The 17971-nt window shown below is 37.8% G+C and overlaps 1 protein-coding gene across 1 annotated transcript in view; it reads left to right on the top strand.

Moving 5' to 3' along the window:
• The window catches only part of ANKS6 (ankyrin repeat and sterile alpha motif domain containing 6), a 73611-nt gene that overhangs the window by 22189 nt on the left and 33451 nt on the right, over positions 1–17971 (top strand). The window contains exons 2-6 of the mRNA XM_044657228.1: positions 1161–1663; positions 5294–5338; positions 6194–6398; positions 8576–8682; positions 14471–14619. Of these exons, the coding sequence (XP_044513163.1) occupies positions 1161–1663; positions 5294–5338; positions 6194–6398; positions 8576–8682; positions 14471–14619 (1009 nt within the window). The remainder of the gene's footprint in view (positions 1–1160; positions 1664–5293; positions 5339–6193; positions 6399–8575; positions 8683–14470; positions 14620–17971) is intronic.

The following is a 17971-nucleotide window of genomic DNA, read 5'->3' on the forward strand; positions in this document are numbered from 1 at the left end:
TCTCTCTCTCTCTCTCTCTCTCTCTCTCTCTCTCTCTCTCTCTCTCTCTCTCTCTCTCTCGCTCTCCCCCCCCACCCCACTCCCTCTCTCCCTTCACCCTCACTGTATGAGCTTCACTTCCTCTAAACCAGGGGTCTGCAACCTTTTTGGCCGTGAGAGCCGTAAACGCCACATTTTTAAAAATGTAATTTCGTGAGAGCCATACAGTGCTCACAGTGCGCTCCTGTAACAGCGCCTGAAAAAAAATTGACTTTATGACTCCTGCAGAAAGAGCCATATCTGGCCCTCAAAAGAGCCAGGTACGGCTGGAGAGCCTTACGTTGCCGACCACTGCTCTAAACCTTCCCTTCCCTTCCCCCATTCTCCTTTCCTGTAGTTTCAGAGGAAGAAGGGGCCTACATATTTTTCCAAGGCTAGCTCCTCTGTACTCTCAGTTCCATTTCTTCCCCTATGTCATATTCATTCTCTCTCTCTCTCTCTCCCCCCCCTCCCTCCTTCCCTCCCTCCCTCCCTCTCTGCCTCTCTGCCTCTCCCCGCCCAGTGAATTTTGGCAAATATGGATTTTTTTAAAGACATATAGAATATGGAAGTAAGGGCAAATAATTAAATTAGAATATAGAAAGTAACATCACCCTTTAAGAACTGTCTCAAGATTGGAAAAGCACCAAACAAGTTGAGAATGTGATAGAATTTAGTTTTATTCTATTAAAATTATGTTTTTTTTTTCCCCATCCCATTCCCGCTTTCCTCCCCCAACTAAAAAGTAAAAGAGTAAAAAAGCAACCCTTGTAAATAATATTCTTAGTCAAACAAAACAAGTACTCACACTGGCTATGTCCCAAAATTTTATGTCATATTTGATATCCCCAGGGAATTTCTAAGACAAAAAATTGCAGAGCATTTGCCATCTCCATTGGTAGATGGAATTTTTTAACCAGGTATTCCCTATACAAATAAAATCACAACAGATTTGGTCCAAAATGTTATATTTACATACATGTATTGCATATATTTATGTATTTAGAGAGAGCTATTCACAGATGAATAAAATTGCTCAGTTGCACAAATGTGTAATTTTGACTAATGATCTGTTTCCTTGCCACTTATGATAATGTATTTAATTGCTGGATTCTCTAATTGTTTTCCTACTCTCCTTACAGATTTGGACACATAAATGTGCTTCACATACTGTTGGAAAATGGGGCAGACATTAATGCACAGAACAGACTTGGGGCAAGTGTGCTCACAATGGCTTCCAGAGGTGGTCATCTCAGCGCAGTTAAACTCTTACTGGAAACAGGAGCCTTCATTGATAATTATGACCATTTTAATCACAGTGGGCTTGAGGATGGCAACAAAGAGGACCTGCCAGACATAACTGCTCTGATGATTGCTGCCCAGCATGGACACGAGGCAGTGGTCCACCTCTTAGTGGAGTGGGGAGCTGATGCCAATTACAATGTTAATACTATGGGTTGGAGTCCGCTGATGTTGGCAGCTCTTAATGGGAGAGTGAGTGTGGCTCAGCAGCTGGTGGACAAAGGAGCTAACCCTGACCATGTCAATGTGCTAGATAAAACCTCTTTTGAAATTGCTCTTGATTTTAAACATAAAGACATGATAGACTATTTGGATTCTGTTACAACTGTTAGACCCAAAACAGGTAAGGGCCTCTGTTCCCTGATTTTTGTTTGTTTGTTTTACATTGTAAAGCTAAAAAAAATTGCCATTTGCTTTTTGTTTGTTTGTTTAAGGGCAATCCATGGGAGTCTATATGTTGATAGCATGGTAGAGTGGAAGAATCACAGGACTAGGCTTGAAGATGTCATGCTGATGAGTAATCAAAGTTACCTAGCAGTAACTAAGAGTTATTGCACCCAGGGAAAATTCATTTGTGGCTTTGGGGTGAGGCATAGAACAATCCAAATATAGGTGCAATGTTTCTGGGAGAAAGGACAGTCCATTCCCCCTAGAGACCAGCCCTTGCTCCTGTTGAATTTAGAGGAAATATGGGCTCCAAGAAAGAGATACCATGGCAGCAGTCCATTGATATGACAACCCTTGTACCATGCTGAGGATACAGGTCAGCAGTGGACCCTGAAACTATGCATGGAGGTAGTGGTTGCTTTAGAGAGGAAGCATGCACTTATAGAAAAGCAGCCCCATTCAATAACTTCCCCCGTCTCCAGCTAATTATGGCTCTGGTTTTCTAGATTTCTCTTTGTAAATCTCATATTTCAAAAGCTCTGTATTTACTTTCATACATACTTAAAGTAAATTGCCACAAAATATATGGTAGGACCTCGACTATAGTTATATACACATTTGAAATAATTCTATATCTCATAGGTATGACTAATTGTTATCAAAAGCCTTTAAGCAGCTCTCTATTAAAATCTCAAGGCAATTGTTCACTGCCATAGTGCAAAGAATTTAGAATAGGAGTTCAAGAAATGCACACTCCTAGGAACAAGTATATTTCTTTCCAACCTTTAACTGCTATTCTTCAGTCTGCGGTTCAGTGTATAGAGTGCTGGACCTGGAGTCAGGAATACTCCTCTTCCTGACTTCAAATCCAGCCTCAGATACTTACTAGCTGTACAACCCTGGGAAAGTCACTTAACCCTTTTTGCTTCAGTTTTCTCATCAGGAAAATGAGCCAGAGAAGGAATGGCAAATCACTCCAGTATCTTTGCCAAGAAAACCCTAAATGGAGTGACAAAGAATAGGACATGACTGAACTGAATTGATTCTTCAGTCTACTGTGGTTTTCTTCAGATTTAAGACAATCTAACTCCCTCGGAATATTTATTGGCTTATTTGTCTGTCCACTAACCAGTTTTACCAGATATTAAAACTTTTAAATCTTTCTTCTCCTATTACGCAGACTACCTTAACGAAAGGTCTTTATTGAGTTCCAACCTTGAAAGGGCCATCTTTCTTATACCCTCTAATTCTGATCACTCAGAGCACCTGAACCTTCTTCATACTTCAAAAAAGGCAAAATGAAAAAAATTGTGGCTTTGTACACCAGCATAATTTTGCCATGCATATTGTTTTCTAAACAGAGGGAAATTTTCTTTTCTATTTTAAACTTAATTTTTTTCAATTATATGTAGAAAAATTTTTTGACAATTGTTATCTGACATTTTGTGATTCAGATTTTCTCCTTTCCCTTCCTTCCTGAGGTGCTGATATGGGTTATATCAGTACTGTCATGGAATACATATTTTCCTATTCCTCATGCCATAACAGAAGACAAATATCACACATACAACAAAAAACTCATGAAGTAAATAAAGTGAAGAAAGGCATGGTTTGATCTGCAATCAGACTCCAACTGTTCCTTCTTTGGCTGTGGGATAGCATTTTTCACTATGTATCCCTTGTAGATACCTTGGAAACATACTTTGCTGATAATGGTTTAGTCCTTCACACTTGATCATGGTACAATATTTCTGTTACTGTATACAGTGTTCTCCTGGCTCTGCTCACTTTATTTTGTATCACTTTGCATAAGTCTTTTCAGGTTTTTCTTGAACTCATTCTATTTTTCATTTTTAAAAGCACAATAGTATTCCATTGCAACCATATACCACAACATTCTAATATGGTAAATATCAATATGCTCGAAAAGGAGATAACAAACCACTCCAGTAACTTTTGCTAAGGAAATCCCAAATGGGGTCATGAAGAGCCCATTGAAATGACTGAACAATGACAACAAAAAATATCAGAGGATATAACCCATATAAACAAAAGCTTTTGGGGGTTCTCAATTTTTTTTTGAAAAAATTTTAACCCTTAACTTCTGTGTATTGGTTCCTAGGTGAAAGAGTGGTAAGGGTGGGCAATGGGGGTCAAGTGACTTGCCCAGGTTCACACAGCTAGGAAGTGTCTGAGGCCGGATTTGAACCCAGGACCTCCCGTCTCCAGGCCTCACTCTCAATCCACTAAGCTACCCAGCTGCCCCCAGGGTTCTCAATTTTTAAGAGTGACAAGGGGTCCTAACACCAAAAAGGTTGAGAACCACTATGTAAGAGGGATTAGGCTTGCACCAAGAGGACAAATCTAGACCTACTAGATAGAGATTGCAGGGAAGCTTGAGGAGAGGAAAAATTATTTTTAAAAAATGCTATTCCAAAGTGAGTAAAATGAATTGAGAGAAGTAGTTGGTTCTTTCTCTTTGGAGGACTTTGAATAAAGGCTAGATGGCCACTTGTTGGGAACAGTATAGAGTCTCAGGTGCAGATAGTCTCTTCCAAATATGAAATTCTTTATGATTCTATAATTATTTGTATGCACCATGCAACATGTTGCAATCATCATCTATGGATAAGTAATGTCAAAATATTCAGAGAAGGAGGCCATGGAGCCTGATCTGAAGCATAAGTCTCACCTATAACATATCAGATAACAGGCCATCCAGGCTCTGTTTGAAGACCATCATAGATGGGAAATTCACTTCCCATTCAGGCATCCTTCTCTAGTTTTTAGAACTATAATTATTAGAAAAGTCTTTATAGTAAACCCAAATCTAATGCCTTATACTGTCTTAACATTAGTCTTGTCCTCTCTGGGGTTGGAGAGGGCTAAGTAGAATAAGACTAATCCTTCTACATTTACAGAAATCCTAAATTTAGATCTTGAATTTTAGCTTGCCACACTAATCATGTAAGGAAAAAGAGTGTGACTGAATAAGGGCTAGGGAATAGCTATGGCATTCTTCTCCTGGGTAGCTCTACATCCTCTTCCTTGGTGACTTTGGTACCCTTCCTCCCCAGTGGTGGCCCTGAGCCTTCCAGCCTGCAGATGAAATCTTGAGGATAATTCACTACAAATCCAACCCAAAGAAGTACACCAAACCCCCTCTCAGGCTTACACCACCCTCTGCCCACTTCCCCAGTAGACAAAAACCTTGAGATTCTTAGGGAGATTCATATGCAGAATGATTCTATAATTATTTGTATGCACCATGCAACATGTTGCAATGTAGCTACAGAAAAGCATAAACCTGCTAACCAGGAAAGCATCCTTTAGTCATTAATTATGGAAATATGACTCTTAGTAACATTAAAAGCACCTTCCCTTAATAATAAGGACTTTTATCTCTAGAATAGACAAAAATCATTTTAATCACTTTAAATCACAAAATCATTTAGATATAGCTAAGAAAATATTGCTTGCTAAAAACAGATTATATTTAAAGTTATGCTGCATTATTTTGAAATCTCCCTTATACTGAATTGTTCTGATTTTTAACTTTTTTAGTCTAAATGTTTTGTTTATTCAGATGAAGAGAAAAGACGACCTGATATTTTTCATGCTTTAAAAATGGGTAAGTGCTTTGGAAAATACTTTTAAATATATGCTTGTATAAATGTATATAGTCATGTATTATACATACAAATATGTGTGTACACACATGCATAAAATGCTCTGTGTAGTCTGTCAGCTACTGTTTTTCACCACCAGATGGCATATTTACATGAAAGTAAATAAAATCCCATCTCTAGATTTGTCCTGAAGATACCGTGAAAGGAACTGTAGCTCTTCTCAGAAATGTGGGTAATAGATCAAAAAAGTAGACTGACTTCCCAAGAAATATATACCAGCCTTCTTATTTTTTTTAAGTGATTGCTGGATGAGCAGATTAGTCAAATAAGAAATGTGGAAGAGTAGAAATTGATTGTTTATATGTAGAATAATAATAATAGCTGGCATCTATAACTAGCACTTTAAGGTTTACAAGCACTTTATAATTATTTTCTCATTTTATCCTCTGAGAGGATAAACCAACTCTGGGAGGCAGGTGCTATTATTATTTACATTTTACAGACCAGGAAACTGAGGCAGACAGAGGTTAAATGACTTGCCCAGTGTCACATAGCTAGAAATTGTCTAAGGCTGGATTTGAACTTGGATCTTTATGATGTCAGGTCCAGAGCTTTTATCCACTGTGCCACCAGGATTCCTCCATATATAATGTAGATGACAATAATGGTAATAGCTAGCATTTACATTGTACTTTAAGGCTTGCAAAGCTATTTACAAGTATTTCATTTTATCTTCAAAGCATCCTTAGGAAGTAGGTATAATTATTATTCTCTCTATATGAAATATGGATATGTTTTTGTAGAGTATTAATTTAATAGACATCTAACTTTCATATGTAATATTGTTCTATTTTCAGGAAACTTTCAGCTTGTTAAAGAGATTATAGATGAAGATCCCAATCAAGTAAATATCATTAATGGGGATGGAGCCTCACCCCTGATGCTAGCAGCTGTCACTGGACAGTTGTCTCTTGTTCAGCTACTTGTTGAGAGAAATGCAGATGTTGACAAACAGGATAATGTTCATGGATGGACAGCACTAATGCAGGCCACCTACCATGGGTAAACTGCTGTTGTGAGGAATCACAGCTTTTATTCATTTATTATTCCTTAGAGCTAAAATACTAGAAGCTAGCTTTTATATTGAACCTGAAATATTTGGGTTTGGACATCTTCTTCAGCATTGTTGAGGCATTCGTGATGAGGAGACATCACATGAGAGTAAAAAAAATACTAAAGTCCAAATCAGAGGACCTGGGTTCAAATCCCCATTCCATTACTTATTAGTTCTATGACCCTGGAAAAGTCACTTAACCTCATCAGACCTCCAGTTTCTTCATTCGTAACCTAAGGGGATTGGTATAAGGTCATCTCTTAGTTCCTTTCTAGTTAGAAATCCTTATATGCATAAGTCTGGAGGGAAAATGAATGCAATAAGAAATTCTGAATGTGTATGTATATTTTGAACTTGATCTAGAATTCCATTAATAAAGGGAATTAGTCTCCTAGTTAGCATGTGTCAGAGGTGAGATCTGAACCCAGATCTTCCTGACTTCTATCTACTATGTCCCTCTGACTTTCACTATGTTATGAAACCTGATTTCATAAGGCATTTTTAATGGCCCCATTTGTTCTTTAGATTTTTATCATTCTTTCACAAAATTTTATCCATATCTGTAAACAATTATTGAGTGAGAATTTTTTTTTGCAGAAAGTGTTGTCTTACATGGCAGTTGTTCATAAGTGGGTGATTTAATTGGATTTTTCACATTTAAAGTAGTGCCATCCTTCAAATCTCCAAAGTAGTAACATCCTTCTAAACTTAAAGTGCTAGCAGAACGATTCTGGGAATAGTTCACCATCATAGACTAACTGGAAACAGATTAGTTAGCGTTCAGTATAAATGATGTTACTCTAACACCCACCATTGGAGTGTCTCTGGATGGAGATATTTTCCTTCACACAGTTAGCATAGTCAACAAGTCAGCCAATCAGCAAGCAGATTTGTGCTGGGTACTATGCTAAACCCAAGAGACACAAAGAAAGCAAAAAACAAAATGAAACCCTCTCGGTTCTCAAGATCTAATGCAAATAATTTATGTACAAACAAGATATAGATAGGATAGCTTAGAGAAAATCACAAAGAGAGGGTGCTAGGTGTAGGTGGTTTGGGAAAGGCTTCTTAAAGAAGGCAGGATTTTATTTGGGTCTTAAAAAGTCAGGAAACAGAGATGAAGAAAGGAAAGAATCCCAGGCATGGAGGACAACCAGCAAAAAGGTCCAGAGTCAAGAGGTGGGGTATCTTGAGGGGAGGAACAGGAAAAAGGCTACTGTCACAGGATAAGTGAGTATAAACTTGGAAGAGTGCAGAGAGTGTAAGTTGTAAAAAAGATTGAAAAGCAAGGAAAGGGTCAGGTGATAAGGAATTTTAAAAGCTAACTTTTATATTTGATCTTGGAGTTAATAGAAAGCCTCTGGAGTTTTTTGAATTGACCTATGCTTTTAGGAAAATCAGTTGAGATAGAGAGATCCACCAGACCCAGACCTCTGCATAAAAACATCTTAGAATTGGAAGAAATTCCAAGGCCATATTGTATCCTCTATAGATCTCTAACTTGAAAGTGAAAAGATCTGTCTTTTGTCACTCACTATTGTATGTTTAGCCCTTTGCTTTTTTAAAATGTAAATTAAAGGCTTTTATCAGAGGAATGTATGACTAAGGAAAAAAGAGGGCCTGGTTAGTTACTGGGAGTGGGGAAGGGATAAACAATAGGGGAACTTTTATGTTCTCCTAGTGCCTCCATAGTGTCAGGACTCCTGGAGGAAGGAGCCCCTTTGGGTGGTCAGGCATTAATGGGCTGCAATTTTGCATTGGTAAAGTATTTGTTTCAATCAGGTCACAGATCTGTTAGAATATTGGAATAAATTAAAAGCAGTAAATATAAATAGTTTTAATAATATAATAGACCTCTCATATAAGGAAAGTAAGAATTTATTTACTCAGCAATCATTCATTAAATACCTACTATGTGCAATCCACTGTGTTCTGGTTATAAAGATAGAAATGAAATAAACTCTATCCATAATGATATGTTGAAAATTTCCAGCTAATTGCAGTAACTAGTTATAATGTATAAAATATTCTTGTCAAACATTCCACATGTTAAGTGTTACAGTGGCTGCTATCAGCTTTTTACATTTAGCAAATGTGACTTTTGTTCTGTTCTGGTTTTGAATAGGAATAAGGAAGTTGTTAAATATTTGTTAAATCAAGGAACTGACGTTACTCTTCGGGCAAAAAATGGCTATACAGCTTTTGATCTTGTCATGCTGCTGAATGACCCTGGTATGTTATTTTATAAATGTTGTCCTTGATTAAATACAATGTTTCTACAGCTCTGTTAATGATTACAAGTTAATTAAATTAAAAGTTCATTAGTTACTACAAATTAATTTCTTCAATACAATCAATCAGTAAATGTTTACTAAATGCCTACAAGTGCCAGGCACCATGCTAAGCATCAGAAATACAAAAAGAGGAAAAAGGCAATCCTTGCCCTGAAGGAGTTTACAATCTAATGAGGAAGACAACATACAAATACATATATACAAAGCACAGTTTATAGGAGAGGAAAAGGAAATAATTAATAGAGGGAAGGTATTAGAATTAAGAGGGATTGGGAAAAGCTTCCTAGAGAAAGGGGGGTTTTAGTTGGGATCTAAAGGAAACCAGGGAGGTCAGAAAGTATTTTAGGAGTGCAGGAAGGAGTATTTCAGGCATTGGGGCAAGCTAGAGAAGGCTTAGAGCAGAGAGTAGAGTGTCTTGTTTGTGAAATAGCCAAGAGACTAGTGTCACTGGGAGTAAGAGTACATGTGAGGGAGTAAGGTAAAAAATCATTGGAAAGGTAGGAGGGAACTAGGTTATAAAGGGCTTTGAATGATATACAGATTATTTTGTATTTGATCCTGGAGGCAATAGGGAGTCATTGGAGTATGATCCATGTATGAGGGGATAAGAACAGAGCTTTACATGCTGAAATATTTACTTAAAGAAGAAAAACATAAGCAATTTTATTTTCAACTACATTTTCATTATGTTTTTGCTAACTGGAAAGATTCTCTAAATTAATTGTAATTTCATTGACCTAATGGGCTAGGTGACAACTTGGTATACTAAATAGTGCTAGAACAGGCGTCAGGAAGATCCTGGGTTCAAATCTTTTCACTGGTTTATTAGCTATGTGACCCTGGGCAAGCCACTCAACTTTTATTGCTTGAGTCAGCCTCTTAGTACGTATACTGATTCTAAAGTCAGAAGACCTGGGTTTAAATAAGACATACCGATAAGTCTTAGACAAATTGCTTATCTCTGGGCCTCACCTGCAAAGTGAAGAGGGTGGTCTAGATGGCCTCTGAAGTGGTACTTCTTCTCCTCCTTCTCCAAAACTCCTCCTCCTTCTCCAAAACTACTCCTCCTCCTCCAAAACTCCTCCTCCTCCTCCAAAACTACTCCTCCTCCTATTACTATTACTACTGCTGCTGCTATTGCTACTCCTCCTTCTTCTACTCCTCCTCCTATTATCTATTACTCCTCTACCACCTTCTCCTCCTCTCCCTTCTACTTCTACTACTATGACTACTCCCAGCTATCTGGCTAGCATTTACATAATGTTTTAAGGTTTATAAAGTTCTTTACAAGTATTTTATCACTTTTATCCTTACAACTACCCTGAAGGGTAAGTACTATTATTATCCCCATTTCATAGGTGAGAAGAGGAAGGCAAACAGAAGTTAAGGTACTTACTCAGAATCACAGAGATAATAAAGTGTCCAAGGCTGGATTTGAACTTAGGTCTTCCTGACTCTGGGTCCAGTGGTCTTTGCAGTATGGCACCACTTGGTGCCCCCTGGTCCCTTCAAACATCTCATGATCAGATACTAAACAATGGGTGCAAGTTCCTTGAACTGATAAATCAAATAAAAATCTGAAGGCAGCTCTGTGAGAAAAGAATTCTGTAATTTAGGAGGGAAGACTATGAGATAAAGAATTGCACTGCCTTAATTAACATTTCAAACTAATTTAAACTGTGTCTTGTGAGGGTTAATTGAAGGAAGTGGGGATGATTCATTTGGAAAAGAGAAGATGGAAAAATTTCTGGATTTGTACATAGTCAGAAGACCCGGGTTTGAATTCAATTTCTGCCCTTTGTTGGGGGAAAATAATAGGTGGAGGAATTCCAGGCTGTATCTTTGACCGGTTGGGTAAGGGTTGGATTAGATTTGCCTTTGAATCACATGATTTCAAGTAACAAAGACCTTATGGATCACCTGGTCTAACCCCTTAATTCTACATATGAGAAAACAAAGCTCAGAGAATGGAAGTGATTTTATAACTATTCAGTGAAAGAGCCAGGTCCAGAACCTAGCTTATGTAACTTTCAGTTCAATGTGTTTTCTATTATGCTATACAGAATCCTCATCCAGCTCTGAGAGTCTATTGTTCTAGATCAGTGGATCCCAATGATTTTTGTTCCATGAATCCCTTCCAAGGACAACAATAAAATGTCCAGGGTAATTTAATATACTGTTCATAAGGTTCTACAATTATTTTACCACTTAAGGCACCATTAAAGAATTCTTACAGTGAATTCATTGGACAAATCATCAGAAACTCACTGGGTATTAAGAAAAATCACTAAAAGGAAAGGAACCACTGTTCTAGGTCAGAAGGGAGAGAAGTTTATTTAATTGTTTCAAAGCAACCAAATCTAATAGCCATCTTTGATGTTGTCAAAAAATTTGCATTTTAAAAGAAGACTTTAATTTGAATCTCTGGTAGAATTTCAAATTGTCAGTCTTATTTCTGGGCATTCAGATACAAATGCTTATCAGACTTACACACTACTGGAAGCTAAAAAGGAATAATAAATACACTGGAAGATAGAAACAGGATCCAAAAAGATCTCAGAAGGTCAGAATGATGGGCCAGTAATAAAATGACATTTAATGGGGATAAACTACAAAATCCTAACACTTATTTAAAATATCATATAATAGAAGATTGAGAGGAGAGTTAGCTGGACAACAGTTAATGTGAACAAAATCCTGGGGGATTTAGTGGACCACACATTTAACAATGTGAACTTTAGTTGACATAACCCTGTAGTAGGAGTGAATTCCTGTATGACCCCCAAAGCACATACCCATAGTGACCATTCTTTGACCCCTTTAGATCAGGATAAATAAAGAACCATACATATTCCTGAAAATATCCATTTTAGGCTTGGTAAGAAACCATTAGGTGCTTTTCCTTCTGGACATTACTTGGTTTCCTTTCTTCTCAGTGGTACTTGAAATTTAGTGGCTACATGTTCTTCCTATCAAGTGGTGCTAGAAAGACATGGCTTCCTACTCCTGTGATTATGCCTGTTACCTTGGTCTATTCCATGTTTTTGCTGATCTCTTCCCTCCTTCCATGGATATGGAGGTCCCTAATAAATATAGAGAGCTCTGGGGCATATTTGGTGCTACAGAGGCATTAAAAACTATCTAGACCAACCATCAAATAATAATAGCTCTTTACTTCTTGAGGGCAGGATTACTTTTGTATTTGTCTTTGTATCTGACTTCTCTAACAGACTCTGACACATATTAGGCACTTAATAATACTTGTCGATTGATGAATATAGCACTAAGGTTTGCAAAGTGGTTTTCTCATGACAGATTTATGAGGTAGTTAGTACTGTGTTATTGTCCCCTTTACAGATGAGTAAAAGTAGGCTTTAAGAATCTAAATGGCTTGCCCATATACCTAGAAGGTGTTCAAGATGAGATTCAAATCTAGTTCTCCTGACTCTTAACTACTTTTCCAGAAACTAGAAGAGATCACCTAAATTGTAAGTTTCCTGAAAATGTTCATTACTACTAAAAGACAGCTGCTTTTACAGAATGGCAAAAGCAATAATATCAGAATTTTGTCTTGCTATAGGAGTTTAGAGGGAGTTGGCAACAGAGGGATGACTACCACTAGAAAGAACAAAAAATATATACTTAAAGATAGAAGAGTGAAATGAATAATGAAAACACTGTAGAAGTAAGACTTGTATTGTTAGCTCAGTAAGACTTCAATCTAACCCAGGAAAGACCTCTGATTTTTCCCTTTCACAGACTGTTTTTGGTCTTGGAACTGCCCTCACTTTTACTACCTTCCCCTCTGGTACCTTGGCTTGTGTGAGGAGTTGATGGTGGAACCAGGAATAAAGCCCAGATTGTCTGACTGTCCATTCAGTGGTCTCTCCGCTTTACTGAACTTCTGGTCAAGCTCCTTAGAGGCCAGTAATCCCATATGTGCAGAGTACAATGTCTTATTAGCTTTAGCCTCACAAGGTGGCCCTTTTGAACCTTTGTTGCTAGATTTTTGAGATTCATCTGATTATTATAGTCTTTGCAGCTTTGTCTACTGATGGAAACACTTCTGGGAGCCAAGTAAATATTCAAAAAAAGCAACGTATTGTTCATAATTGGAGAGTGGGAGTAGTGGAAGGAAAGACCTGTGATTTTATAGATATGAGGGACTCCTGGTGAAGAAACTCTTTCAACTAGTGCAAATCATTAAGTTGTGAACTGATCCAACGATTCTGGATGGCAATTTGGAACTATGCTCAAAGGGCTTTAAAAAACTGTCTGCCTTTTGATCCAGCCATAGCATTGCTTGGATTATACCCCAAAGAGATAATAAGGAAAAAGACTTGTACAAAAATATTTATAGCTGCGCTCTTTGTGGTGTCAAAAAATTGGAAAATGAGAGAATGTCCTTCGATTGGGGAATGGCTGAACAGATAGAGCACTATTGTACTCAAAGGAATAAATCTCTACTAGCAGCAGTGTGAGGATCCAGAGCAAGGCTGAGGGACTTATGAGAAAGAAAACTAGCCACATTCAGAAGAAGAACTGTGGGAGGAGAAACACAGAAGAAAAACTTGAACACATGGGCTGATGGGGAAATTATTGGGGATGTAGACACTAAATGATAACTCTAGTCCAACTATCAATAATATGGAATTAGGTCTTGATCAATGATACATGTAAAACCCAGTGGAACTGGCATCAGCTAAGGGGGGTTGAGGGTCTTATGAGGAAAACCAGGGAAATTAACTTAAATATTATTTGCGGGTTCAGTGGGGTAGATAGGAGACAGGAAGGGACAAGGGGTAGGACTTTACAAGCCAGGGAACCAGGTTTAACTATAAGGGGATGACCATTGACAGAAATGGCAGTTAAGCCTAACTGTCATTCTGCCCCACCCAGGCTGGAATAACCTCAGAGTATTAAATACATACAATGAGAACTTTAAATATTAGGAAACACACAGGGAAACAGTTTAATTGTAATACGAGGGGATAAGAGAGGGGGTTAGATGAAACTATGACTAATTGCCCAGGACTGGAGTCAAAAGGGTAAGATTCTTAGCCAACCTAGCTTCTGCCAGGTTTTGACAGCTTGGCTAAGGGCTTGAGGAAGAGGGCTTGGGTTTTGGGATCTCACAACTGATCCAGAGATATCTTCAGGATACCAGGAACCAACTCCTTCACAGCTGATGATCCAAAAGTAACCAGGTAGGGAGAGATGTCTGCAAACTGTCCACCAGAACACAGGCCACTTCCCTACTCAGAGTTGACTTGCTGGATTGATGTCTTCTGCCTTTACAAACTTCACCACTCTCCAAGATCCCAGGTCAAAATAGGGACTGCTGATTGCATTTCTGCTCTGAACCCCTCACAGAACAGCAATATGTCTGTTGCTCAGCTCTCTCTTCCCTACCTCCTGCATTCTATTCAGAATGTCCATGACTTCCAGTAAAGGGTTTCCCTAACATGCTTACACAAATCTGCTTTGAAACTTTTAAAGCCTCTACCTATTACAGGGGAGAGGGAAAGAACACGAAATATGTAACTAGGGGAAAATATTCAAAATAAAAATAAAATTAAAATAAAAAAAAAAAAGAATGTTAGTTGCTGGGGTACTGGGAGGTTAAGGGAACCCAAGGTTGCACAATCTATCAGAGGCCAGTTCTCTACTGCTGCCCTACACTATGATAATATTTAAAGGGAAAATGTTTTCTTTTGCATTTGCAGATACGGAACTTGTAAGGTTGTTGGCATCAGTCTGCATGCAAGTAAATAAAGACAAAAGCAAGTCAAACAGCCAGTCATCTTTTCCTCATTCCAGGATTAGACAGTCCTTGAGTGTCCCAGTGTTGCCAGATGACAAAGGTGGATTGAAGGTTTGCCTTTTTCTTTTCTTACTTGTGTGAAATACCATAGCTAGATAGTAGAGCTAAGATCAGCCATAACTTGGTTATCTGGGAAGTAAGTATGCATTGCCTTAGAAAAGAGCAAGGAGTGTGTGTGACTAGTAGACTTGCTCAAGGCTTGTTTTCTTGCATTAAGAAAAATTTTAAATTGCAACATTTCATAGAACAACCTTATTTCTAGAGCAGACAGCTGAGTCTTTCTGGAGGAATTGAAAGGGACATTTATTATTTCACACTATCCGACTTGATTATCTGTGATCTTCTTTTCCCCATTTCCTTATAATACAGTCAGGAGTATCCTGTAGTCATTAGAGAATTAGCGCTTACACATTCTTCTGTGGATAATCTTATGCCAAAACATGAGCCATGTTCAGTAACACCTAACTTATCCAGATACTGGTCAGTCACCCAACTTTTATGAAGTCCCTACTATGGGGCAGGCAGGGGATACAATAGATTGAGCACCAGGCATTCCAGCCCCTGAAACTGTCTATGTGGCCTTCAGCAAGTCACTTAACCTTGTTTGCCTCAGTTTCTTCTTTTGTAAAATGAGCTGGAGAAGAAAATGATAAACCACTGTAGTATCTTTGCCAAGAAAACCCAAATGGAGTTCTGAAGAGTCAGCTGTGACTGAAACAACTGAACAAAAACAGCAAAAGCTTTGTGCCAGACACACAAGAGCTAGGAATACAGAGAAGGTGTAAATAGTGCCTGCTGTCAAGGAGCTCACAGCCTAATGGGAAAATAATATGTAAACAACTTTGTATGTACAAGATGTGTATGGGGTAAAGTGGAGATCATTTTAGATGAAAGGCACTGGTATTAAGGCAGGTCCTGAAAGGCTCCTTGCAGAAGGTGGGATTTTAGGTGAGACTTGAAAGAAACCAGGGAATACAGGAGGCAAAGAAAAGAAGAGAACATTCCAGGCACTTGCCACAGTCATGAAAATGCCCAGAGTCAAGAGATGGAGTGTCTTATTTGAGGAACAGCAAGAAGGTCATTGAATATTAGAGTATATGGAAGGGTGTAAATGTAAGAAGGTTGGAAAGGTAGGAAAGGTCCAAGTTATGAAGGACTTTAAAAGCCAAACCAAGGATTTTCTATTTAGACTTCTCCCATAAGAATAAAATGATGATGATGATGATGATGATGATGATGATAATGATAATTACTCACATTTCCATAGTGCTTCAAGGCATACAAAATTCTTCCCTTGTAACAAACTTATGAGGTAGGGAGTACAATTTTTTAACCCAGTTGGGGAAACTGAGACTCAAGAGAGTTGAAATTAATTGCTTCAAGTTACAAAGCTGATAAGTATCAGAGCCAGTACCTGAAATCAAGTCACAGAATCATAGATTTTTAGCTAGAGAAGGACTTAGATGCCATTCCAACTACTCATCTTACAAAAGAAGAAATCGAGACCTTTAGAGGTTTAACTTGTCCAGTGTCACAAAGTAAGTCATAAAATGAGAGCTGTACCCAGAATATTCATTTCCAAATGGAAGGCTTTTTTCTATTTTATCATATATGCATATGTATTCCCTTTGAATAGTATCAAAACATATATTTCTTGAAGATATTTATCAAAAAAAGACAGAATAACATTTTAAAGGGTACTTCAATTTATCAGGAAAATACCCAATTGGAAAAACTTTCCACAAACATGCAGGGTATCTAAGGGAAGCTAGCCAAAATTCAGAATCATTACCTGTGGGTAATTCACACACATACTGTCAGGAGTTAATTCTGTTGCTATTATCTAGATCAGTGATGGGCAAACTATGGCCTGGATCTGGCCCTCGGGGAATAGTTTGCCCATCACTGATCTAGATGATTTGGGACCATCATTTTTTTGGAGATCATTTAAAAAATTATGTATTTATTTTAAAGTATTTTCCATGGTTGCATGATTCATATCCTCTCCTCTCTTCCCTCCTCCCTTTGAGATCAATTTTTTTTAAATTCCAGAGTGAGATCTGATCTATTTTTGGTATTGGTCAGACTTTGGTTTTACCATTGTTAGGGAATCCCTAGTGAGAAAAGCCCATTTACCAATATTGATGGCAATTGACCTGTAATTTCTAGTCTTAGATATTTTCCTGGGGCACTGAGAGAGTAAGTAACTTGCCTGGGATCACATATACAGTATGTACCAAGGGCTGGTCTTGAGCCCAGGTCATCATGATTTTGAGACAGCTCTGCTATACTACAGTTTCTGTATGTGTATTCTCTTTTCCTGAGAATTCTGTGCAATTTATGCTCTTATTTATAGGACTCCTCCCACCCCAAAAGGATCATGAAATAAGGTGTAAATGGATTAAAAGGAACAGTACTTATGAATGTTCTGAATGGAAGGAATCAGGGACAGTGATTACTTATAGAAGGAAAAATAGGGAAGGAGAATGAAAACCTGGCTAGATATCAAGTTGAAGAAACATTGACTGATAGGAATTTAGAAAAAGGAAATCAAGTTAAAGAATGGAAAATAGCTTTAATATTTAGCCATGTATCCTGACAGGTGATTGGCAGGAAAAAAGAAACTAAATTGATAAATTAATTTCAATTCTAGAGTCTCTCTTTTTACATATTGTGCCAAATTACTTAAAGTCCATATTCCTTCTTGTTGGTCCAAACTTGCTTTCAATAAACATATGATAAACACTAGCATATCATTATGCTATGGCCTGGTTAGACAACTTTGGTATTTGTTTTTCATTCCTAGGCACAGATTCTGAGTATACATAAATAATTTTTGTGACTTTTTCTGATTTTTCTTTGCTTTAAAATGAAGACTTTTTAATTAAACAAAAATATAATAAATAACATCTATATTTCAGATTGGCAGCTGTGTGGCACAATAGGTAGAATATCAGGTCTGAAGTCAGAAAGACATCTTCTTGAGTTCAAATCTTTCCTTAGATACTAGATGTGTGACCCTGAGCACCTTAACCCTGTTTGCCTCAGTTTCCTCATCTATAAAATGAACTGGAGAAGGAAGTGGCAAACCACTCCCGTATCTTTGCCAAGAAAATCCCAAATGATGATTGAACAAGAAGTATCTCAGACACTCTGCTAAGGTCAGGGGATACAAAACCTGGGATACAAAAACAAAGCAGGAAAGATACAAAATATATACAGACAAGTAGATAGATTATCTGAGAAAGGGATATCTTGACAGTGATGGGAGGAAAAATAAGGGGAAATAAGAATGAACCTGAATATATAATGTTAAGTTGAAGTACTAATTCTGTGCTTTTCACTAATATCTAGGGGAATCAGAGAAGGCATCATGTAGGATGGCACCAGAGCTGTCCCTTAT

Source organism: Gracilinanus agilis, chromosome 1 (genome assembly GCF_016433145.1).
Source record: "Gracilinanus agilis isolate LMUSP501 chromosome 1, AgileGrace, whole genome shotgun sequence".
Classification (NCBI taxonomy): domain Eukaryota; kingdom Metazoa; phylum Chordata; class Mammalia; order Didelphimorphia; family Didelphidae; genus Gracilinanus; species Gracilinanus agilis.